The 24777-nt window shown below is 39.9% G+C and overlaps 3 protein-coding genes across 6 annotated transcripts in view; 2 read left to right on the top strand and 1 right to left on the bottom strand.

Moving 5' to 3' along the window:
- Positions 1–11886, top strand: part of FILIP1L (filamin A interacting protein 1 like) — a gene marked incomplete at both ends in the record, with an annotated part of 147968 nt that extends 136082 nt beyond the window's left edge. Inside the window, 2 exons of the mRNA XM_079538174.1 lie at positions 10277–10461; positions 11796–11886. Of these exons, the coding sequence (XP_079394300.1) occupies positions 10277–10461; positions 11796–11886 (276 nt within the window). The remainder of the gene's footprint in view (positions 1–10276; positions 10462–11795) is intronic.
- Positions 1–16147, bottom strand: part of CMSS1 (cms1 ribosomal small subunit homolog) — a gene marked incomplete at both ends in the record, with an annotated part of 228109 nt that extends 211962 nt beyond the window's left edge. Inside the window, one exon of the mRNA XM_079546699.1 lies at positions 15961–16147. Coding sequence (XP_079402825.1) covers positions 15961–16147 — 187 coding nt within the window. The remainder of the gene's footprint in view (positions 1–15960) is intronic.
- A 52-nt stretch (positions 16148–16199) lies between these two features.
- TBC1D23 (TBC1 domain family member 23) overlaps positions 16200–24777 on the top strand; it is a gene marked incomplete at both ends in the record, with an annotated part of 28679 nt that continues 20101 nt past the window's right edge. For all 4 annotated transcript variants that reach the window (XM_079546654.1, XM_079546653.1, XM_079546652.1 and 1 more), the window contains 3 exons: positions 16200–16234; positions 22086–22197; positions 22418–22523. In XM_079546654.1, the coding sequence (XP_079402780.1) occupies positions 16200–16234; positions 22086–22197; positions 22418–22523 (253 nt within the window). The remainder of the gene's footprint in view (positions 16235–22085; positions 22198–22417; positions 22524–24777) is intronic.

The raw sequence follows: 24777 nt of genomic DNA, 5'->3' as shown, positions 1-24777 counted from the left end.
ATTTTTGGTTCCTTTGTGTGTGTGTGTTTGTATTTTATTTTATTTTTTGCATGTATGGAAGAATTTGAATTAAGCCATAATGTTGCCTGCTAACTTCAGAAAAGACTTAACTTGTTACCTTCCATTTCTTCTAAATTCCTCCTAGCTCTCTCATTTCAGATAATTATCATTATATCACACACACAATCAACAAAACATGTATTGTATCTTGTATCAGATTTATGATGCATAAATGATAAGCTCCAGACCAAGACAACCACTTTTTTCTCCCCATCCTTTTATAAATCTCTTTTTATACCCTCATGTAAACCCTACTTCCCTCCCAAAAAGGCAAACATTTGTGGTTTTTTTTCCCCATACAACAGAAGAATTGCTATCACTTAAGTACACTGTAGAACAATTAACATGTAAAACAATTAACAGAAATACATTTTTAAGTTGTTAATTCAGAATGCATTCACATACAACACTCAAATTTCATATAAGCTCTTCATTATCACTCCAATGTGCTATATAAATACACTGAAGGAGAAACAAGATTAGCACTTGTGGCCCACCGTCATATTTTTCACATAATAGGCAGAGGAAGCTCGACTGAAGCAATAAGTAGCACTAGACCACCTCTCTGAACACACAGGCCTCTAGGACTAGGGTAACTTGCAGTACCATACAGCACAGACAAAACAGGTTAAGATATTTCAGTGATGGATATGGAATTAGCACCTGAGGAAAGGACAGAAACTTAAACAATGCTGCCTCAGTTTACATGTGGGCCAAACAGCAAATTGTAGCCTCCCAGAAAATATTGCAAGTAGTAGACCAGCTTCATACTGAACGTAAGTCAAGCCAAAAGATCTGAAATTCACTTTCACTTTTTTCTGAAAGTGAATTTCAGATCACAGATTACAAAAGCTGTCTTGGAGGGAAAAAAAAAAAAAAAAAAAAAAAAAAAGGAATTTGGAAAGGCAGGCACTTCTTTAGAATCAGAAGCTAAGTAACTTACATCCAGGGGGTGGGAGGATTGGAATTAAAATAAAATCTCCTTATCAACAAGGAAGTTTGCATGTAAGGACAAAGTTCCTATTCATTTCTTCACTAAACCTGTATCATTATTCTGCTTACATTATCTGGAGTTCAAGAAATAATAATCGCATCTGCAGTATAATTTAGCAGCTGATTCAGCAAAGGACTTTGGCACACACTTTAATAAAGGGACTTTTATGGGACAGGAACCCAAATGGTTACAGCTGTAGGTAATAGCTTATATTTAAAGGAATAGCTTCTATTGAAAAGCAAAACCCACCACCCATACACATTTCTTCTAGGTAAAATCAGCAATAGGAAGGAAAATTATTAAGTTAAAGATTTTGCGTTTGGAACTCAATGTAGCAAATGTACTTTGAGGTCCCTTGGTGATCTGTGAGGTCCCATCCAACCTAAGCCACTCTGTGACTGTGATTCTATAGCTGAGCAGTGGAAACTTTAAGGTCAAAATATGGGATGGTTTAAGTCTAGCTTACTGTCATGAATAGCTTCAAGAACTGCTGTATCAGGTTATCAGGCTTCATAAGAGGTCCTTCACACTAGATTTGTTTCAGTTTATTATCGCTGACTCGAAAGTGAGATTTGATTAAGATCTGGGTCAGAAGAAATGAATGGTCTCATCCTGCAAAGCAGACTGCAAGTTGGCTCCCACCAACTTCAGCAGAAGTTACAAGTCGAGACAGTAGCTAGCACTCAGGCAAGTCAAGATTCTAACTTGATTTTTATAACAAATTTACCATAACTGTGCCAATTACATAAACAAGTAACTTTCTTGCATTCAGCTTACACATTATTAACTGAAAGGCTCATCCAAAATTAAAAAGCAGAAGCAGTCCATTCAGAGCGCATTCTATGCACATCTAGAATTTGGAATACTGCATGTTCTGTTGATTGATACCCAAGATCTCTGCAGGGGCATGTTATAAGCATGGTACTGAGTAACTGTGCCTGAAGTGCATACTTGACAGCATACTAATGGATGCCAGATTCTCTACAAATTAAAGGATAAACAACTGTCCTTCAGAAACACTAGCATTTTCTTCAATCAGACTTTAAAGCCTTGTGGAAAAAATATTTCACTTTATAGCCATGTTCAAATTGTACAGAAATGTGTTATTAACTACCTGCCCATCTATTGCAATGTCTTTGAAAGACAGCACAAAACAGGACATAATAGCAACAAGCATACTTAGACCTTTGGGCAATTCCCAAGCTATTATGAATAAGGACTTCATAGTCTAAAGCTAAGCTTTCAGTACGAAGCCTAAGCCAAAGTTCACAACACTTACAAGTTTAATGATTAAAATGGGGCAGTACTTCTGCTCCTGTCTCAGGACTTCTACTGGTGGTGGTTTACCAGTAACTGTCCAATTAACAAAACACAGAGGAAGTAGTCACTCATTACCATTAATTCCCAAATAAGATGTACCGATATTATATGTAAGTGAACCTACTACATTTCCTCAAAAGCATGCCTTGATTAAGGGCACTGATTATATCCCCCCATTAATTAAATAATCTACATACAGACCTCAACTGACTTCACACGGGAATTTTTGTCACAGATTTTCAACACATGAAAAACACAATTATTATTTTGCCTAATAATTTTATTTGCAGAATACAACCTGTTCAATCCATTCAAATTCCCAGTATCTTTTCAAAATATATAGCAGAGAAGAACACTTGCTCAGACGTACTTCTTGAGAGCAGAAACTTACACTGAATAAAAATAATCTAGCTCTATTTTCATCATAAGAGAAAGCATAGCTTAATGAAATTGCAATTGTTTACAAATTTACATCAAGTTGTTCAGATCAGCACTCCATATTTCAGATGATTTCTTTTTACTGAAGGGGAATATTCACCTGCTTGCTTAGCAGGCAAAGAGAAAACACAGCAAGGGAAAGATTACATTTCCTGTCTGAAGAATGATTTAAACACTTTGAACAAAAACACCAAGCATAATTGTATTACATTTCAACCAAGCAAGGCAGTTTTCCCAGGATTCAGATGCATCCAGGTGGTAAGTACTGCTGTTTTAGTATTGGAAGATGAGACACTTTAGTTTTCAGTGTTTTCTCAAAAGCCTAAAATTTGACAGATACTTACAACAGTGATGTAAATAAATATTAATGGAAAATACGATCGCAAAGAAAAAAATCCAAACCACTAAATAGGGTATATCTGAGGGATTAAACTATGAAATGGAGCATTAGAACAGTTTTCAGCAGACCATAGTATCAACCCATCCCCTTTTCCAAAACAGCATGCAGACATCTCCTCTCAGATCTACAAATCTGCTCTCTCCACTGGATGTCACGTTAAGTCCTCAGAAACAGAAAGGAAAAAAATTAAATCATAAAGGAAATGGCAGAAATTATCAGCCTGCTTTCTCTTTTCAGTTTTAGTTCTGTAAGCAAGCAAAGGAATACAAGTAAAGGCAGCATCAACAATTCAGTACTCAGCATTTCTGAGTCACTATGTTTACGTAACAAAATATTTCCTTTTGAAATATTTATAATTTTTTGTCACAAAAGGGAGGACAGATGAGGGATGGGAGGGGAAGGAAGGAAAAGAATAACGAAGAAACTAAGAGCCAATAATGGTACTGCGAGCTGAGTGCCCATACATCAACTGAAAGGTATCTCAAGTTTAAGAAAAGAACCCCTTCCTCCAGTTGCTAATTCATGAACATAATTGAGAAAAAAAAATATGGGACTAGCCAGCTAATCTTCCTATATCAAAGCGCTGTAGATAACATCAACATGGTACCTGGGGACCGAATGCAAGGCTGTAAGAAGAAAAAAAGAACTCTATGTATGGATCTCATAAAGGCCTAAAAAACATGCTTCCCATGCTAAGGAAAAAATAAAAAGCAGAATTATAAAGTATTACTTTCTAATTAAGGCTGAATGGATTCTGCAGGGTTAGGTGATAGAAATGGAGTACCCATTTTCCCAGGGACTTTATGTCTAGGGACTGCTACTGATACAGGCAAAACAAAACTGGCAACTGCCTGATCTCCAGGCATAAGTGAAGACTACCACACATTATGTTAACAAGAAATAGAAGAGGAAAACACCTTATTTTCAGTTCAGACACAGCATGAGTGGGTGCATAAAGACATCTCAAAATTAGCACCGAGCAATCTAAGCGGGAAAGTGCTCAAGAAAAAGGCTTTCCTTAAAAGTTTAAAATGAATGAAGTGTTTCCACAAACCTGCGGCCAGCAGCCCCCTGCTGTGGCCAAATTCTGTCTCACAGCCCATCATCAAATGTCCCTCAATTGTGTGGGCATCCAGAAAGCCTCAACTATCAGAGCTGCCAACTGCACTTGACTGTCGCCAGACTACTAAGGTAAGCACTCTTGTCAAGCACATTTTGAGTGCAGCAGGATAAGCCTGTTTCAGTCAGGGACTCTCCACTCTGTAGGCACTGGCCTGACGTAACAGGGTCTTCATACAAGGACAGGCAAGAGAAGCTACTTCCCCTCTTTATCCCTACTACAGGGTACTGTCCACTCCAGTTTTGTTGACATTACTGCACATGCAGTAGCACTGTAAGACCAAGAAGCAAACCTGGATTCAAACTAACAAAAAGAAGGGTTAATTTCATAGCATAGCTCAAATAAGCAGCTGTGTCAGTAAAACTGCTGGGACAAGTAACAAAAGATGAGTCTTCTTAATACTGAAATTGCTGCTGAAGCGCTGGCCTTATCTCCTTAGATATCACCATGAATGTCTGCAGAGATGCAATCTAGCACATAAATACATCATAAAGCACTCCAAATATACAACCACCATTCAACAGTCCTACTAGCAGCCTTCTGGAGTAAAGAAATTATTCTCACTTTACAGCTGAGAGAAGAAAAAAATAGGGGAGAAATTAACTGACTTGTATACAGGCATAGCAAGGCAGCTCCAGTCATGACTAAAACCCAGAATTTCTTGCCTTGAATGTCTCACACTGAAGCCCTTATAGGTGATGTTTTATCCCACATCAAATCAAATGGGGACAAATGTAGGGTTTTTTTTGTATGTGAGTAGTATATATAGAGAAAGATTTGTGATTAGACATATTAATTACATAATTAAATGTATATTCATCATAACAATGTAATTAGCATATAATATAAAATAATTATATAATTAAATATGTCTATGTATAAAATATGTAGCTAGTTTAATTACACAATTACTTATATATTAATTGCATAGTAAAATATATCTCTGTATGTAAAAATGGAACTCTTATTAACACACTGTTAAATGTGACCTTCACAGAGGAAAGCAGCCTGCTCCCAAACAGAAAAAAGGCCCTGATGATAAAAATCACAAAGTTCTTTTTCCTCCTCCATTCAGAGTATTCTTGGACACGACCTGGTTACCTCTTACCTCTGTAAACTTCTTCAACATATGTAATATGTTGAAAACAATATGTAATATGAGGAAAAGATATATTCAGAGCTTTTCAGCTGATGATTTTAATACTGAGAATGCTTTCATGTTAAAAAGTGTCCGTAGGTGTGAGTTCAATTCTATTCACCTTTGAGAGGTGGATATTTACGAATGTACAAACACATCCCTCCCTAGATGCCCACCATCCATACAGAATGAGACTCAATGTCAAGACTTCTACTCCACGAATGGCAGCAGTGATTTAAACCGAGAGAATTGATGATCTCATAAACATTTGTAAAATAACTCATTGTAGAACTACGCTACCTTTTAAGCACTAGCAGAAACACTGAAGTGTCAGCACTGCCCTCACCTGGACAGAATTAATACTGCATGGTGCCCCGTAGCCCAAAAAGGACGCACTCTTTCTTCTTGGGGATGGTCAGTTTCCCAGTAGGGCACCTGAGCGCCCTTCTCATTCAAGAGGCACTCCATCTCAGTAAGTAAAGGGCAGGTTGCACTGCCTTGTGGGCCCAGGCCAGTCCTTCCCCTAGGAGAAATGACCCTCAACACAAACTCACCTTTCCCTGTGTCTTGCTACCTGTCTATTAAAAAAAATGAGCCTTTAACTACCTTACATTTCAAGATTATCACATTTCCCAGTGAAGATGTCCCAAAAGAACAAGGCACATGGCAGAACTTTGATAATTAGGAAATCAAATTTTGTCCCCAACTCTGTCCAGCACTTTCTTTTCCCTATTGTCAGAAAGTAGATGCAAGCTTGGGCATTCAGCAAACAACACCATGGTGGCACACGAGTACAGTTTATCAAGTATATGTTATTTCTAATTTTAATATAGGAGTTTCTGTCAAATACTTCATGTTGTTGAAATTACAGGTACTGTAATAGGCCTACCATCAGCAAAACAGTAGAAATCAGAAAACTGAGCACAGAAAGGACCTTGGGACATTTTTCTGCCTCTTTTCCTGTTACACTTTGACCTAAACCCTTCCAAATGCCTGTTCCTCCTGTTCTAAAACCCCTGCAATGATAATTTCTCAGTTACCTCAGGAATCTGTAACAGGACTGAAGCTTTCCTGCCACTAAAACTCCTGCTAATTTGTAAGCTGAATTCCCTTTGCTGAAATTGATATCCAGTTTTTGTTACCAATCCTCCCACTGGAATTGGAGAACTACATTCCCAGCAGCAGCCGTTCACATATTAGAAAACAATTAACATATCTTTCTTCACTTCTGTTTTCTCCAGGTTAAACAAACCCAATCGCTTTCCTGCCTAATAGCTCAAGTACTACAGCTATACAGATCAGTAATTATTTCCCCACTGCACAGCTACTTAGAATGGTGTGTATGTTTCTGAAAATGCAATGCGCCAAGCCAGACAGCGACTGACTCAGACTCTGGCTGAGGTCTTACCGATATTAATAAGGACTACTAATCCTGCTCCTTCCAACACATTTGAACACAGTCATGCACATAAACAAGTTGCACAAAAGGAAATACAGAGCAACTGAGAAATTTCCCACTGGATCCCTAGACGATGGATGCCAGGACACAGTAAAAGAAAAAGAAATACTCAAATGCCCTGCACAGCTCAAGAGGCCCAACTGAAAATTTCAGCCTAAAACATCTTGCATGGACACCAGAGGGAATATTTAGTTTTGCCACTCAATCTTAACTCATCCTCACTTGCAGACCTGGCTTATGTTCTGACTGCATTCAGTCATCCAGGAAAAAGCTGCAGCCTGGCAAGGCTTCTTTGTAAGGGCTTTAGCACCATCCCCTGGCCGCTTTCATTAAAGCTGCAAATGATTCTTTCTACTGCTCAAATTTCTTAAACTAAAGAAGTTAAGGAGTAAGAGAGAACCAGATCTGAAGTTATTTCTCCTAGATAAAGTTCTACAATGACACTAGAAACATAAGTGAGAAAACCCACAGCAGAAGTGCAACGCACACTCTTCTATTCAAATGAATACAGTTTGAACAGGAAGCGACGCGTGCACCACACTTCCAGAGCAAAATGAGATTAGGACCAAAGGCAAAACTACTTGAGCAGCACATAAACAGGTGTATTTGCCCTCCCTGACACCTGCACGCACGCCTGCCTTAGCCCCCTCCCCAGAAAACCAGCACTGCATTGTGGCAGAAGTCCTGGTACTGATCAGCTGCCTCTGTGCCCAGCAGTTTTCTCATACCTTAGATCATTGCTTTAACTACTTGTTTGATACTTTTTGCATCCAACACCTAAAATTAATATAATTATGTTACTTTTGCAGATAGACATGCTCCATTACTGGCTCGTTTCAAAAGCATGACTAGTTTTATGCCTTTACTGTTGTTGTAACTATTTGCCCGCATTTGCATCAGTGCATTTACAGACATTGAAATAAAGGAAAACCACACAACTGCTAAAATCTCATTAGGTAGCTCCTGAGAAACATTTAATTTCTAGGAGTGTTTTGAGAGCACTGATGGAAATGGAAAAGGCAATATAAAAAGCAGTTCAGCCTGGTTTTTGAAGGATAAATGTCATATTTCTTCTTCCATCACTTAGAAAGACAGCAAATATAAGAACTGCTTTACAAATGAGAACTCAAGGAGCTATAACTTAACAGCAATCAAACATGGAGCTGGCAAATTCAGGAAACAAGTGGGTGGCAATGAAGAATTGGATAGACAGAAAACCATTCCTTTTGATGGAAGAAATGAATTGGTAATAAGGGTTGAAAAGATTTGAGGACATTTTTGGTGTGCATGCAGACTACCCATAAACAGATAAGAGCTAAATATCAAACTGAAAAGACCACCAATATCTTTTCTAAGAGATGAAAGAGGAGGGAGAGAGCTAGGTGAATTGTTTGTTAAATCCCTGCCTATAACAGAAATCACTGCGATTTATCAAATTTGTGATACAGTCAAATACAGTCCAATTGCAGAAGTGCATGTTTAGTTATCCTAACATAGACACTTAACATTGGTATAATTCATTCACATGTGGAAAAAAAATTGTGTTTTTTCCCTTTCATAATAACAATCTGAGTGATAAAATTATTTGTCAAATGCACATCCTTTTTTAATTCAGCATTTAATTAAGTTTCAGTTCAGCTACAGTAAAATAATGATGCATCACACACCTACAAACTTTGCTGCCACCTAGAGGTAAAATCTTTCAAAGACCACAAAGCAAAGCAAAAATCATTTCCTTTCTTTCTCATTTTCAAGGCCAAACACTTTCCCTTCCCAGTGTACAGATAAAAGCTACAAATAAATACTTTCTAATTTCAAGAAGAAAAATATAAAACAAGTCACACACTGTTAGACATAGCATCCATCTATCTCAACATCAGCAGTGACCAGCAGTAAATGCTTACCAAAAAAAGCTTGTGTATCAAGCAAGCAGAGCAACAAGTCCAGCTTCTAGCTGTCTAAAACTTAGGGCTCTCCTCAGCTGAAACCCGCATCGCATCTTTATTTTTTCAGCAGTCCCTGATGAACTTCATGAATCATTCTAATCTCTCTCCAAAGAAATTTATGTGATCATCTTATCTGCCTGTGCCAAGGCGTTTTTGTTCATTAGCAAGGAAAAAAAAAAAAAAACCACTCCTTCTCATCTTTTACCTGTCTTTTGACAGCTTCTGTGTATGCCCTCTCATGTACGTCATTTGAAAGAGCAAATTCCCCCATTCACCATCCATGGACTAGGAATAATGCTAGAATTTTGTGTTGGTTTTTCTCTCTACAGCCTATTTTCTAAACATAAGTTTCAGTATATGTTACCACTCTTTACACAGAAGGCATTACATAACTGATCACCCTTGCTATCTTCCTCTGCATCCTTTTATACCCAATTCTGAGCCAGTTCAAACAACTTCTGACTGGTTCAGACCTCAGAATTCCAGTTCCCTACTGGGGTTGGATGTTAGGAAAAATCTTAGAAAGAGTGATGAGACATTGGTGCATGCTGCCCAGGGAGGTGGTGGAGTCACCGTCCCTGGAGGTGTTCAATAACTGAGTAGACGTGGCACTGAGGGATGTGGTTAGTGGGCATGGTGGGGGTGGTCTGATGGTTGGACTAGATGATCTTAAAGATCTTTTCCAACCTTAATGGTTCCATGAATCTTTTTTCCCTGATTTATGATCCATTAAGCAAATATACAAAGTGCAAACTTCTCCCAAGTTCCTCCATACTGAAAAAATACATGCAAAAATTTAATGTTGGCTTTTCCACTACTGCTTTATCCTTTTGAGAACTTGTATCATATACAGTTGTCTGCAGCCAAGTCGTAGGCTCTTAAAATGATACACTCCAAAAATATTTATTCCATGTATAGTTGATTCTGGATGGAGAGTTCCCTCCTACAAATACATTCACTTTGTGTACACTGCAGTCACTCTCAAAGAATGGGTTTCTCACATACAAGCTAAGTCTTTTCTGCTACTCAGGACTCAATCATGTCCTGCTTCTGCACATAGAAATTCTCTGATTACTCACCCAGAGAAGTCAGAGTTCGCAGCCTTTGAATGCCATGCCATCACTTAGCCCAAAGGGTTGCTGTCCTAGTCAGAGGCCTGACAGAAAAACTATTAATAGGCAGAGAACTTCCAACCTTTTGGATTCTTTGCTATTTATCAAACAAGCAGGTGAGTTATATACAGTGTTACACTCTCGTTACCAATTAGGGTAAGGAAGTTTGGGCAGACAGTTCTAAGTGAGAGCAACATGTTTAATTATATGAAGTGGAAAAGAACAGTAAAGTGCTAAACATACAACCAACCTCTCCACCTAATATGACCTTTTGTTTGTTTGTTTCAAGATTACTGATGCGTTCCGTCAATCAGTTCCAAGTCGGATCCCCAAACCAAAGCCAACAAATGCAACTAAACTACCTGTCAGAATTCCTGCAGGACATCTCAACAAGCCACTTCAAGACAGCAGTTCTGGAAAGCTACATATTATAAGGACTGTGTCTAAAGCCTGCCTTCACAGTGGAGGGAGAAGGTAAATCATCTTCTACGATCTATGACACGGGTTTAAGCAATCTGAACCTCAACAGCAGTTATTTGCACTGGGGAGAAGTCTGAAACCTTCCGCATGGTCAGTAGGTTAACAGCCACCAATTATAGGAGACCAAGAGAGCCAGATTTTTAAGAGACACAGGCAACTGCATGTCTGTAAGGACCAAGGTCTGCTCTCATTTTTCTGGCATAATTCCAGAATTTGTCCTTTGCAGTGGAGAAACAATTGAGATACAAACCAGTTTTGACGCATTCCACAAACAGCAACACCAATGTTGTCTCTACAGACTTGTGCAGTGAACTACATGAAACAGGGCTGAACAAGGGAATGTTTCGTTTATCAGTCAGTCTACTAAAGAAGTGTTTCAATCTGGGTGTTTTACCTTAACTAGCAAAAGACAAAATGATGAGAGGGATAGAAAAAAATTTACTTTCATAATGCATAGAGCTTCAAAAAGTTGTTGTGTAAAACATCACTTAGGAAGCATAACCTGCAGATGAACAATTCTCTCCTCAGTGAGTTGATTCACCCCACTTGCATGCATGCAGATGTTACCTTTAGAAAACAGTTGCAAAATTGAGATTGACATTACTTGTATTAGTTATTTTAACTATCATCCTTTTATTTAGACTACAGTATTTAGTTTTGAGTTCACTTAAACAGTATTTATTGGAACGGATCAAAATTTGTGTCAAGTGTAACAATACTTATGAGTTTAAAGAAGTGCAACTGTGTTATTTCAGTCCTCTGCAATTCTGCCCCTCCCTTTCAATTGCCCACTGTCATGGAAAATGGACAGTTGCAGTCATATCTTCTAGTGAAGATATAGTTTTTAATCATAGATTAAGATATAGTTTTTAAATCATAGTGAAGATACTTTTTTTAATCAAATTAATTATTTGCACAAGTAGATCTTGCCCACCCATGAAAGAATTTGCCATTTTCTTGGGTTTTTGTTCCCCCCCCCCCCCCCCCCCCTTAACGTATACCCTTTCTAAAAGACTTACAATTTAATCAAATTTACTTCCAGGAGAGGCAAACAAACAAACAAACAAAAAAAAAAAAACCAAACGCTAGAAGAGTCTCCACATCTGTTCTTTGTTTTTAGTTGTCCGCAAAATAGCAATTGCTGCTCTAACAAGAAAATTCCTGACTGTTTTATTGTAGAAAGTTAAAACTAACAAGATACTATTACTGCAAGTAACTCTCCCACAGGAAATCCATAATGCCAACTAACCCAAGTTACTGTTGTAGAATATAAAACTTAATTTATTTCCCTGGTATTAATGTCTCCCTCATTCTTCTTCCCCTAACAGAGTGCATTCCAACAGTCTAAATGGCTCAACTGATAATTTGTGGGAAAGCTCCTTTCACATAGGTCTTTCTTTAAGAACTGCCAAATCTTAATTCCTAAATAAAGCAAAAGCTAGTGGTGATCGCAACATCACAGCCAGAATTGGGACCGTTTTGCTGAAGCAAAGACAGATTTTGATGCGTTCGGTTACCCAATTTGTTTCCCTTTTATTTCACAGCTAAAAGTTTAACTTAGCCACTGAGCCAGTACAACACATTAGCACTCCTGCGGGACTATTTTTGCAAACCCACAACAGAAATCTATGCCTCCCTCAACAGCCTCACAAGAAAATCTCAATGGGTAGTTAAAAAGTGAAGGTTTCAAAAGATCAGCCTACCGAAACCTTACTTCAGCATGTGCCTTACAAGACACATTTTGGCAAAGAAGAAACAGAGAAAAGACTCTTCTACATTAGAAAGAGAAGCACTCCAATTTAATTCACTAAATCTACAGCTAACAGTAAAGTTCTGAAGCTACAAGTGACACATGCTCAGGTCCAAATAAAGCTCACAGAAGCACCCCGTGATACGTTCTGCAAGATGCGGAACAAGCGTGCACGACGCAAAGAAGCAAAATGATTTCCAAAAAGCAGCTGTCAGCCTGGCATGCTCATCAGACAGATGTGAAAAGGAGCATCAGCACAAAAACAGCTTTCATCAGAAGGGACAGCAACTGATGGATGAGCCAAAGGAAAGAGAGAAAACTCTCCATACACAGGTCAGCTCGCCAACAGATCCCAGCTCTGATTATGCAACAAAACTCTTAATAATTGAGCTACAGTGAACAGTCCACTTCTCACTAGTTGCAAAGCCCACATAACAAACTGATGCCATTTGGCAGCTCTTATTACCAGCCTACAAACAGAAAATAAAAACGTATGGGCAAAAAAAATGAATTCCCACAACAACATCCTTTGCTTTACAGCATATGAATGGCCCCACAAGTACTGTCAGATCATCATCTACAGTACAGTGTTATACTTCATACCTGTTTTTACTGCTGGTGTAAAAGAGTTTCCCTGCCTTTTGCTCTAACTTGGGATGACACAATTTATTTCAGCTTATAAGGGACATGATCCACACATCTTTTTCTTTAAGGATGTAAAAGAACTGACAAGGACAGATACTACAGTCTTACGGATAAAGGAAGACAAGGAAAGCACAGAGAATGAAAGACAAGGAGTGGTAACAGAAAAAGAGGTAACTGGAAGAATTTCTGGAAAACAAAAGCCTGTCCTCCCTCCCTCAACCTGCCCAAAGATGCGGCACACGCATAACAGGCAAGAGAGACATTGTAATGCTGTCAGAAGTGCTCTTTCTGCTCATGGAGAGAAAAGGAAACAGCTGATGTCTTACACCAGCGCTAAACAAACTCCTCAGTATTCCTTAATCTCTCCTTCTAGTTCTGAGTACAACACAAAAATGGTATTCAGTATTGCACATAGCTGTGGCATGAACTGGTAAAACGGAAGGAAGGAAGGAAGGCCTGAAGTTATATGACCTGGGACGCGCGCAACACTAAGCAAAACTAATAAATAGCCAAAAATCTCCAACCACCCTCTCCACATCTCTGAAAGCAAAAAGTATGCTGAAAAAGTTACTGAGCAAGATGCTTTAGTTTTTGTCTTGTGGCAAGGTAAAATAGACAGCTAATCCTTTCATGTCCCAAAAGTGGGAGTAAATACCTTCAATTTTTAATACAGACTCTAAACTAATGGTTTCTAATGATGTGGTCAAAATCAGATTAGGAATTACTCATACATCTATCTATTAGGATATGTGTTCTGTTCTTTCATACCTTTCTAGCGGGTCTGAACACTTCTTACACACTACTTTTTAGAAGTGGTGTCTTCTGAGTACAAGTTGCTAAAATGGAAGACACTTACAAGGGCTGAGATATTAGGATGAATACTTCATTGGTCAGTTTTTATTCTAGGGCTAGTTGTAAGGGACTTGGCACAAGGTAGGTATTTAAAGAATTTTTTTTTTTTTTCCTGCTTTCTACCCATCATTATGGCAGAGATGCTTTTTAAAATACGTCAGCAATTAAAGTCGGATAGTTTTTTAAACAAACTATGTGTTTCACAGAAATAAACATGAGCAAATCTGTCAAAAGCTCTAGTGGGAAATTATATTCTTGTATTTCTGCTTACAGCGTACATTGTAAACCCTTGACTTCCTATTTCTTGCCACTTGATCTTAAAGCACTTTATAGTGTCCACAAGACATGGTACAAGTTAACAATTGATTTTACATCTGCTGTACATGAGGAGCAGCAACACAAAATAAAAAAATATATGGACCTTCTACCTACTTAACTGATGGCTTGTGTCAACATCATACAACAGCAGGCTCCACATAAAGAACCTGCCAGCAAGTTTGCAAAGGTGGGATCTGGGGATCAGAACGCATATATGGCATGCACAACATTCACCTGCAATGTAAGTAGTAAAACATTCATATAGTGTTGTATAATCAAAGAATATTAGGATGTTATAATCACAAAACAAACAAGAGAGTTAAGCAAAGCAGACTATGATAACAAAAGAGAATAAATAGAAGGCTTACCCCTATCCTGGGCTCACTCAAAACACCAGTAGATTGGATCTCTAGAAGAGATCCTTCCCCACTGGTAGCCAGCTCTTAAATAGGTCATGGAGAGGTGGAGCCAGCCTCCGCCCCTTCCAGCAGCACAGGAGAATTGCCTTCACCTGTGCTCCTCTGTCTGACTCGTGGCTCGCCTCAAGTGATCAATCAGAGGTTCAGGCTGCGACTCAGCAGTTCCCATACAAGTATTTTTGGAGTTCACTACATTTAGTGCTTTTAGCACAGGGCTGGATTAGACACCTTAGCAACCTTACAATTGCAAAAATCAGGAAGAGTTGTGTGTAACTGAGAGCTGGGGTTCTCAGCTCAAAGTCAGATGATTTATACATCATGCCTAAGGTTTATCATCAAAGCGAATAAATATTTTCCTGAAACATATTCAGTTTCTAAAGGAAAGCTGTCAAAGCTTATCAGCCACCGTATAGGTAACCTCTAGTTGGCAGGGTAAGCACAGAGGCTTAAGGAATCCTAAATACCTTATGAAGAGCACTTTTCATGGGAATAGGAAGTGCTTGTAGAACACAGATGAAACTGAGAATTAAAATGAAATGTTCAGCAGCCTCATTAAGGCTTGTGATCCCCGCCTCCTTACAATATATGTGTACAATTCATCTCAAATATTCTCCTAGTGCCTCTTTAAAGGAAATTGGCATAGGCTGCCCAGAGAAGCTGTGATGCCCCAACCCTGGAGGCCCTCAAAGTGAGGCTGGATGAGGCCCTGAGCAGCCTGAGCTGGTGGGTGCCAGCCCTACCCACGGTACAGGTTGGAACTAGTGATAATTAAGGTCCTTTCCAACCCAAAATATTGTGTGATTCTATGATAAGACACCGGGTATAAGAGCCAGATATCATCATCATTGGGAAGAGAAACAAATTACCTGCTCAAAGAGCAGTGGCTGGGGAGAAGAAGCCATTCAGCTCCTGTCCTTTCACAGCACATCACCAGGGCGGTGAGTCCACCCGCTGAGCACATGGGTGATGCACTCTTGTACCATGGGTACTTTTCCCTCCAAAGGCTCTTCTTTGGGTTTAGGATTCCCAAGGCCTTATAGAACCATACATGCGCTCACGATAACGGTCATCAGCCCACAACAAGCAACATCCTTTCATCAAGCCCCCGAGCTGCGGGAATTCAAGGAGCCTTCGTACACGGCACTGTGACACAGCGCTTGGATTTTGGCTGCTCCTTCGCAGAGCCACGAGGTGGACTCGGTGATCCTTGTGAGTCCCTCCCAGCTCGAGATGCTCTATGATTCCATGACCAGCTAAGCCCGGTTCTGAACGCAGCAGTTTACAGGCTAAGTATCCTCAGGGACAGCCGCCCTCAGGGCTCGTTGCCTTCTCCCCCTCCCTCCCCTCTGCTTTTAAACTCTCGTAAAGCGTATTTCTGGCGGGTGGAGAAAGAAAGAGGAAAACGTGGAGCGGGACGTGAAAAGCTGAGAGTGGGAGGGGGCAAACGGGGCTGGGGAAGCCAGCGGACAGAGGAAGGAGGGCTCAGAGCCTGCTCCGAGCGCGGCATACCTGAGCCGCTGCCTTCCCCCGCCGCCGCCTCCCACCACGGCTCGTCCAGCGCGTCCCCCATGCTGCCAGCGCCACGCGGGCCCGCCTTCCTCTCTGCCCGGCTTCCGCATTTTGCGGCCGACGCCCTCACTTTGCGACAGCACCGTGGAGGGGCTGGCCGAAAGGTGTTGCAAAGAAACAACAACATACCGACTCCCCGGCCGTGCTTTACGGCTGAGCGGGGCGGCACGTCAACAGCTATGGCGGAAGGGGACGGGGCGCCGCCGAGCAGCTGGTGAGTTGGATGCCGCTGCGCGCCCGCCCGTTCCCTTCCCTCCCGCCTCTCCCAGGAGCGGAGCCGGCGAGCAGAGGGGGAGGCGGTGGAGAGGGAAAAAGAGATCGCCCCGTGCTCGCCACCCTCTCGGTGCCATCCTCCCGCGGGGCCCGTAGGCCCCAGAGCGGGGCGAGCGCAGCGCATCCCATGCCAGCCCTTGGAGGGTGCCGGAATGGGGAAGCGCTGCCTTCAGAGCGGAGCGGCCGGAGGGAAGGGCGCTGTCCCAGTGCTAGGCCGTGGCTTTAGGGCGGGACGGGAGCCTTTGGGAGCGGGCACTTCATGGATTTGCTTTCCCTGCAAACCTGCCAACCGTAGGTGCTGGGCTGTTTCTAGAATAGCTTTGCTCCTCTGCCTCCCCCAGCGCAGATATTACTTCTAATGCATTTTACATCGAGTCCCTGGTCCGTTAGTGAGGGACTGCTTCTGGTGTGTGTGTAGCATCACTTCAATGCTAACAGTACCGATGGGGTCTCAGTATCAGCCACATTTATTCACTTAAGATTTCTGAGGCTGAATTTAATCGGGTTTAAACATTGAAGTTGTTTTCACTGCACCCTGTGCTTCTACGCCTCCGTATCTTCCCTTTTCTCTTTGCGTTTCTGCATTGCATGTAGTGCTGTGCTATTGCCTTGCTCTTTGTCCCCTCCACATAGGCACTTTGCAAACAGTGTGTTGTGGAGCTGCTCCTTACCATCGTTCCCAATCTTGTTGGTTTTGCTTCTGTGCTTTGATGTGGAGGATTCTAAGTTTGATGCTTCCTGTGCCCAGGCTTCTTTGTGCATTGTTGTCTCTCTATGAAAACAACCAGAGCTGACAAGCATGCAGATGTTGCTGGTGCCTGTTCTTTGTCTACACTGGTTTTGCAAATACAGCTCTTGGGGATGAAACAACCCAGAGTCATTTAGTAGCAAAGGGGAATGAATGGAGTTTCTTTTTTGTTTGTTTATTTAGGGTTTTTTTACAGCTTTAGTGTTTATGAAGTGTTTATACAAGTACAGTGTCTGGTACCATTATTTCTAAATAGTCCTGACTGTTGGTATATATAGTTACAAAGCTAGGCAGTTCTCATGTAACTGGTGATAGAACTAGAGGGAATGGCTTCAAGCTGCACCAGGGGAGACTTTTCTGAAAGAGTGGTCAAGCACTGGAATGGGCTGCCCAGGGAGGTGGGGGAGTCGCAGACCCTGGAGGTGTTCAAGGAGCGTTTGGATTTTGTGTTGAGGGACCTGGTTTAGTGAGAACTACTGGTGATAGGTGGATGGTTGTACTGGATAATCTTGAAGATCTTTTCCAACCTTGGTGATTCTGTGATTCTGGATGGAGTCATTGACTTTCAATCTTGACACTTTGGAACATAACCTTGGAATAAGGTTATGGACATAGAATAAGAGCCATGTTGAAATATCTGTGAAAAAACTTACTGCAAACCTCGTCCATTACCAATGATCAAAGAGTATTACAGTCTTCCAGACTGCAACAAGCTGGTAAAATTCCCGTTAGAATGAGATGCAAGGGCTTGTTCTTGACATATTTTAAGACTCAGTACTGCAGTATTACTATTCTGACTAGCCCTGTTAAAAAGTAGTTACAGCATATTTGGTACTGTATTATCACGGTGTTAAAGTCTACATATAGTGCTGTGCACTAACATTCACATTTTAAAAAAAAAACAAACAAATAAAGCATAAAATGATGTGCATGTACATCTGAACTCTGGGACCAAAAAGGCCAGCTCTGTTTTGTTGTCCTGTGTTCAGTTCCTTAGAGGGATTCAAAGGCAAGTGTAATTCTATCTCCAAATACATCATTCAAGGCCAGGCTGGATGTGGCTCTGGGCAGCCTGGTCTGGTGATTGGTGACCCTGCACCCAGCAGGGGCATTGAAACTCAATGATCATTATGGTCCTTTTCAACCCAGGCCATTCTATGATTCGTTCTATGAATGTTTTGTTTACTTTTGATTTGATATAGCTCTTGTTGAGGCATTTTTCCATTGGTTGGGAGGATCATAAACTAAATTCGGAAATCATGGCAAATAAGTTATATTTCTGGGGAATATAGCGGCCTTTATGTAGATGGTTTCCTGTGTTGGGAAGGTAAAAGATGGCTGTAGAAATACATTTATATTAGCCATTGACATGGGAAATGTTCACAGGCATTTGTCACTTCCCCAGTTTTCTTTTAAGTAAACCATGTATATAATTAGAATGTTTTATAAAACTACTAGCAGTTGTGAGCTTTTTCAAAGTAAAGTCATTTGCTTAAAATACAGTTTAGCTCTTCCTTCCCTGTTACAAAAATTTATTAGGAGAATAAAATAATCCAGTCTGGCACCAACTTTGATAGCCACAGTCTGTCCCAGCAGTTGTGATGGCACCATTGCTTTATGTGTGCCTATCATTGTCTTATCATGCATTCCCAATAACTGTAGCATGCAAACTGGATGTGCTTGATGTTCTAGGACACAATGGCTTTCATGGAATCATTATGATTGGAAAAGACCAGTAAGATCTAGTCCAACAGTCAGCCCATCACTACCAATATTACCCACTAACTGCAACCCTCAGTGCCACATCTACACAGTTCTTGAACGCCTCCAGGGATGGTGAGTCCACCACCTCCCTGAGCAGCCCATACCAGCACCTTAACACTCTTTCAGAGAATAAATTTTTCTTGATATGCAACCTGAATCTCCCCTTGCCCAACTTGAGGCCATTCCCTCTGGTCCTATTGCTGTTTCCTGGCAGAATAGGCTGACCTCCATATTGCCACATCCACCTTTCAGGTAGTTGTAGAGAATGATAAGGCCACCCCTGAGCCTCCTCTTCTCCAGACTGAACAATCCCAGCTCCCTCAGCCATTCCCCATAAGACTTGTGCTCCACACCCCTCACCAGCTTAGCTGCCCTTCTCTGGACACACTCCAGGGTCTTGATATCTTCCTTGTATTGAGGAACACAAAACTGAACACAGAACTCAAGGTGTGGCCTCACCAGTGCCTGATACAGAGGGTAGATCACCTCTCTGCTCCTGCTGGCTGCATTATTTCTGATACCAGCCAGGATGCTGCTGTTCTTCCTGGCCACCTGGATGTACTGCTGGCTTCATTCTACCAGCTGTCAACTAACACCCCCAGCTGTCAACTAACACCCCCAACTGTCACATCTCAAGTGTCTAGATTAAAAAAAAATAGTGGAAAAAAAGCATTTGACTATTCCTGAAGATCATTGGTCTCTGGCTTGAATATCAGAGATCCTTTGAGTATGCAAATTTACTCCAGAAACACTAATAGCATTACTGTGATTTATAACATTTAAAGCCACATGCCTTGTGGGAATTAACCTTTCGGGTCATGGCTTATGTGTGGAATGGGATTGTCTACATCTTTATCAAAGCTTTGGATGGCTTCTTGAAATAGACTGCAGCCATGGTAGAACGGAAAGCCACGATCAGTGCTGCATTCTTTCCAAAGTAACTAAAAAGCTCTTGTCTGTGAGAACAGAGAACTTCCTAGCTGATATTCACACAAGGATGACAAGGATCCAGATTGCTAGCAGTTTGCTGGAGCGTTTATAGTACAACACAGAGTGAAATCAGCTAAAACATGGCCGGGGGGGCGTGTAATAAAGTATCAAAACCACTCTCACAGTACTTAACCAGTTAGCTTGAATACAGTATTTATTAGGAAAAAACTTCTCTTAACCTTTGAGAAGTCCTCTTTTCTGGCCTCTGCACAGACTGAACAATGGTCGCCTTCATTGAGTAGAAAGTACTTGTGACAGCACTTAGGAAGATTTTGCAAATTGTAATGTAATATCAACCAAACAGAGGAAGCACACCACTGCAGATAATGTATCAAAGATGATCTTGGTGTAGTCCATTTGCTGATTTTTAAGCTGTGAATATTAGGTACTTGTAAGTGGTAAGTAGCTACTCGTAGATTCGTGAAGCTTTCTTTGACAGGTATGTTTTTGTAATTGGTGTAGTTACATTTTCACGTGTTGTTCTCCATATATTAAATGACTTTTTTTTCCCCCCAAAATAATTTTCTTTGAGGGACATAGAAATCAAATTTGAATATTACGTTTAAAGTCCTTGTTGTGTACAGTACAACTTGCATGCAACTACTGCATTCATTCCCATGTTCCCATTCAGTACTTGGCTAGTATTTGTAGCAACTAACCGTATTTTGTATGTGCGATAATTCCAGCTTGGCTGTTGCTCTCTGTTCTGTTTGTCATGCAGGGAGTGCACAGAAATATGCAGTACAGGTGAGAGCATCTGTCTCCCTTCAGCTTATGTCTGATATTGGCTTTTACTGGCATTAGATCACCCCTCAGTTCATCCAGCTCTGCAGAGCACCAAGTCTTTTACGTACATGTCCTGGAAATCCGTGAATTGTATTCAGGATGAACTAATTTGGTGGTTTAATTTTTCCACCATCGATGGTTATGTACACAGTTAGACAACAGGATAAGAGATGTGATAAGAGATGTGCAAGTGTGCTCGTGTATTTTTACCCCTCATTTTTCTATCAGGGAGGTGATATTTTCCCATGCAGTCTGTAGATCTATGAGCTTTGGGATATTATTTTCAATACTGAAGTATATGGAAATTATTGTAAACTGTACTTTAAATTAGCAAAGGTACCCAAAGAAACAGACTGCTGGCTGTGCCCTACTGTATGCTGGAAATACAAAGTGATGCCAAGAGGTGCATTGTTACAAGGAATGAATCTTTATACTTCACTATCTGTCCTAACAGCCATATTCTGTGTTTTGCACTGGCTATTGACTTCCTGGGTGTGTGTTTGGTTAGTCAGGTGGTGACACAGAGTCATTCTTAAGGCATGTGTCAGAGCTCCTAGTAAACAGTGAAGGGGATACAGGGAGTGAGAAGCTTTGCCTAAGGGACCCATATATCTTTGCCATTGCAGTTTTTCCAGTGAACCAGATCTTTTGCCATTGCTCTGCTACGTGATCCTAAAATAATCATCAGCTGTGGTTGTCTCATTACCGACAGCATGGGAACACTGAAACGGTCTGCAGAAGCTGTCACACTGTGAAGCAGTCACTTCTGAATGTGCACTCTGTCATCTATAAATGCATAATAACTTCTGTTGTCTTACTGTGGCAAAGTATCGTTACTGTTTAATTCTCTTGTGAATTTGTTTTTCTACTTTCTACACTATTACTAGTATTTGTGTGTGTTTTATTTCAGTCTAAAGCACACATCCACAGTTAGAATACTGGAACCTAAGTAAACCTGAGTTTAACTAAAAGGTCCTTCCCCACTTCAGGGAAAGATAGAGTTAGGAACTAAACGTTCTAAATCTTTGAAATAAGTTTTCCATTCTCTAGATCGTTCATAATTGACCTGTAAGAGCTCTGCCATCTAATTTAGGTTTAGCATTTGCTTTGAATGTAGTGTGTGTATGTGGGTGAAAATTTATTGTCTCTATTGACTTGTTAACTAACACTGTATTTGCGTTTTTATGACACATTTTCCAGCATTGTCACTTCATTAAAAAAACAAAAAACAAAAAACTGATCTGAACTTATTTTTTCTCTCGTGTAAATAGAATAGAATGAGAAGTTGAACAAACAGCCTTAAAAATAAAGGAGTGAATAGTTTAGCCTTTTCTTCATCGTTGCTTCAGTAACTGGGAAATTGTATTATGCCTTTACATGTGTGTCTTTTTGCTTGATAGTAGCCTCCTGTCTATAAAGACTTAAGAGCATTGCATTGTTTTATGGTTTTGGTTTTGTTTTTAATATTTTTTTTTAATAAATACGTTACGTATTGTTATTGTAGGGAAAAGGATCTTGCGGAAGCTCTAGAAGAAGGAGGCTGTGATCTTGAAACTGTGAGAAACATCATTCAAGGAAGGCAATTGCCTGCTGATCTGAGGGCCAAAGTTTGGAAGGTGAATACAGTCTTAAAAAGCAGGAAATACCTGAGGAGGTTGTGTGTGATTAGAGGTGAATGAGTTAATTATCAAGCATCTTCACAAACAAGCCAACTTGTTGATGTGTACTGGAATTTTAATATGTGTGTATGTTGATTCAGGTTTAGGATGTTATTTAGTGAATTCAACTTTTGAGGACACTAAGATGTTCAGAATTTTTCTGTATTCTTCTTTCCAGATTGCACTTAATGTTGTAGGAAAGGGGGACAGCCTCGCATCCTGGGATGGCTGTTTAGATCTACCGGAACAGAATATAATTCATAAAGATTGCCAAGAGCTAATTGGTAAGTTAGTTGCATTTAGATCACCTATGTGAAAACTGCTCTCAGTTGTCTTAGGGCTTTGTTATTTGAATTAAATAGCCTAAATGATATTTACATTTTGGAGGAAGCTTTGAGAAGGATGAGAAGCAACGCACAGGAAATCAGAAACATTGTAAGAAAATAATATTTGCTCAAACTTTGAGATGGTGGATCTCATGGAATTTTAAAGTAATGACTCATAAGTTATAGCATGTGTGGACACAGTCCAATAGGATGAAGACTCCAGGAGGTTAAGAAAAAAAAAAAAAAAGAAAAAATATCTTTTTTCCAAGTTCTATCTTCTAAACTTTCCATGGTGTCCATCAAGTTTTTAATTGTCTAATTGTCAGTATTTAATCTGAAAAACTGCCATAGCACAAAAGTGCATATAACCTCTAAGAGGAGGAGCGTATTAAACATCTTCCAGTTAGTAAGCTGGTTTTTTTTGGTAAGAATTATTTTCTTAATCATTCTTTTTTTCAGGAGAAATGAAAGGTTGTATTTCTGAAAGTAGGGCACTGTCCTGGCACTGGAACTCGTATTCCAGCATGCCTGTAAGGAGCTGCTGCAGGATCTGATTGGCAGCTCATTACAAAAATGGCCAATTTCCTGATGGAACATTGCAGCAATGGTAGCATCAATGATCTGCTTATGGAGTCAGTGCTGACTGATCAGTAAGGATACTTCTTCCCATGGCATCAATAAGAGAATCTTCCATTTTGTTTCCTGGCACATTTTAATTTACTTTTACAGAACTGAAAATTAAGGCAGAGAATGGAGTTGTTCCATGCATGCATACATACCACTTCTAAAATAGTTGTACATTTTCCAGCTTGAAAATGTAGTAGAACTTGTTTTCCTTCCACGCCTGTCCTATAAAGGAAAGGAAAGGAGTTCGACTCCTGTCAAATCACATATCCCTTCAGAAAGATGGCAACAAATCACAATTATTATTCATATCATATAAAATTAATCACTTCACTCTCTACATGCCATTATTTCTCCTTCCTTCTCTCTTTATTCCCAAACTTTCTAATATATAATAGTATTAAACTGATTAATTAATGTAGAGTCAGATCAGAAGAGAAGTTATATAGCGATTTCAGTTTAGGGTTGGATTAAATATGTCTTTTTCATGTTCTTGCAATGCGAGTTGTTTCCCAGTTTAAAGTAAATCTTTGGATGACATTTGTGTTTTGCATGCTATCTTTTCTTCAGAGATGCTGAGGAAAGGAAATATTGAATGTCCAATGGCTTTGATGGGAAATTACTAAAAGCTTCTGCAACAAAAAAACTTTAGTTACCAGTAGTGAGACTCAGGGGCTTCTTGTAACTGATGGGGAAAGAAGTTTACTAGAAATACAATGCCAGTACTTTTTCTGAAGTGTGCCAGCTTTTTAAGTAAGAGTCTATGCAGAAGGATGCTTTGTAAGTAATGAAAGCTGAAGCTTTGTGTAAGTATCCAACTCAGCCATGATGATATTTAAGAAGTGTAAGCCTTACTACTTCAATTACAGAACTGCTTTTGTCCCAATTTTTTGTGCTATTTAATGGGTCCAGAATTAGTCTGTCAGTAAATAGGGGACATCTTAACTTTCCAGCTCCTCACAACATTTATAGGAAGTTGAACAATGTACTGCACTGTATGAAGGAATATATGTTCACAGTGTATTTTCTGATTAGCAGCAGTGCTAAACCTGCTAAATTTAAAGCCTGTTTGTAAGCAAATTGTTTTCTTTTTATGGTTACCCAAGAAACTCAAACACCTTTTACGAAAATAATTTACGAGTAGATATTAAAATGTGATTTATACATAAAGACTAGATTTTAAGTCTCTAAGCCTTGCTGATTTCAAACTACTGATATTCATGAATCTGCACATCAGTGAGCTTTTGAGGAACTGGAAGGTGTGAATTGTGAGTTGATCAGTGCTGAAATTCAAATGAAACTGTTGTGGAGTTGACCATAAGCTATTTGCTGAGCATATGAAATAGAAATGGAAGAATTAAAGGCTCTATCTTTTTGTTTCCTTTAGATTCCAGTAAATCTTAACTTCTCTCGTTTTGCTGTAATATTAAATGTCTTACTCTACAGAGGTTAAAAAAGTCACTCATATTTTGATGCGTTTTAAGATGTATTTCTATTAGTATTTAATCTATGCTACTAATTTGGGGTTCTTTTTTTTGCTATTCTCTTTTTCCCAAGCATCCAGAATTCCATAGTGGTGCAGTTGCAC

This window comes from Tetrao urogallus, assembly GCF_951394365.1.
Source record: "Tetrao urogallus genome assembly, chromosome: 1".
Lineage (NCBI taxonomy): Eukaryota > Metazoa > Chordata > Aves > Galliformes > Phasianidae > Tetrao > Tetrao urogallus.
Note: the sequence above shows the minus strand (reverse complement) of the source record. Positions and strands in the feature narration are given on the sequence as shown.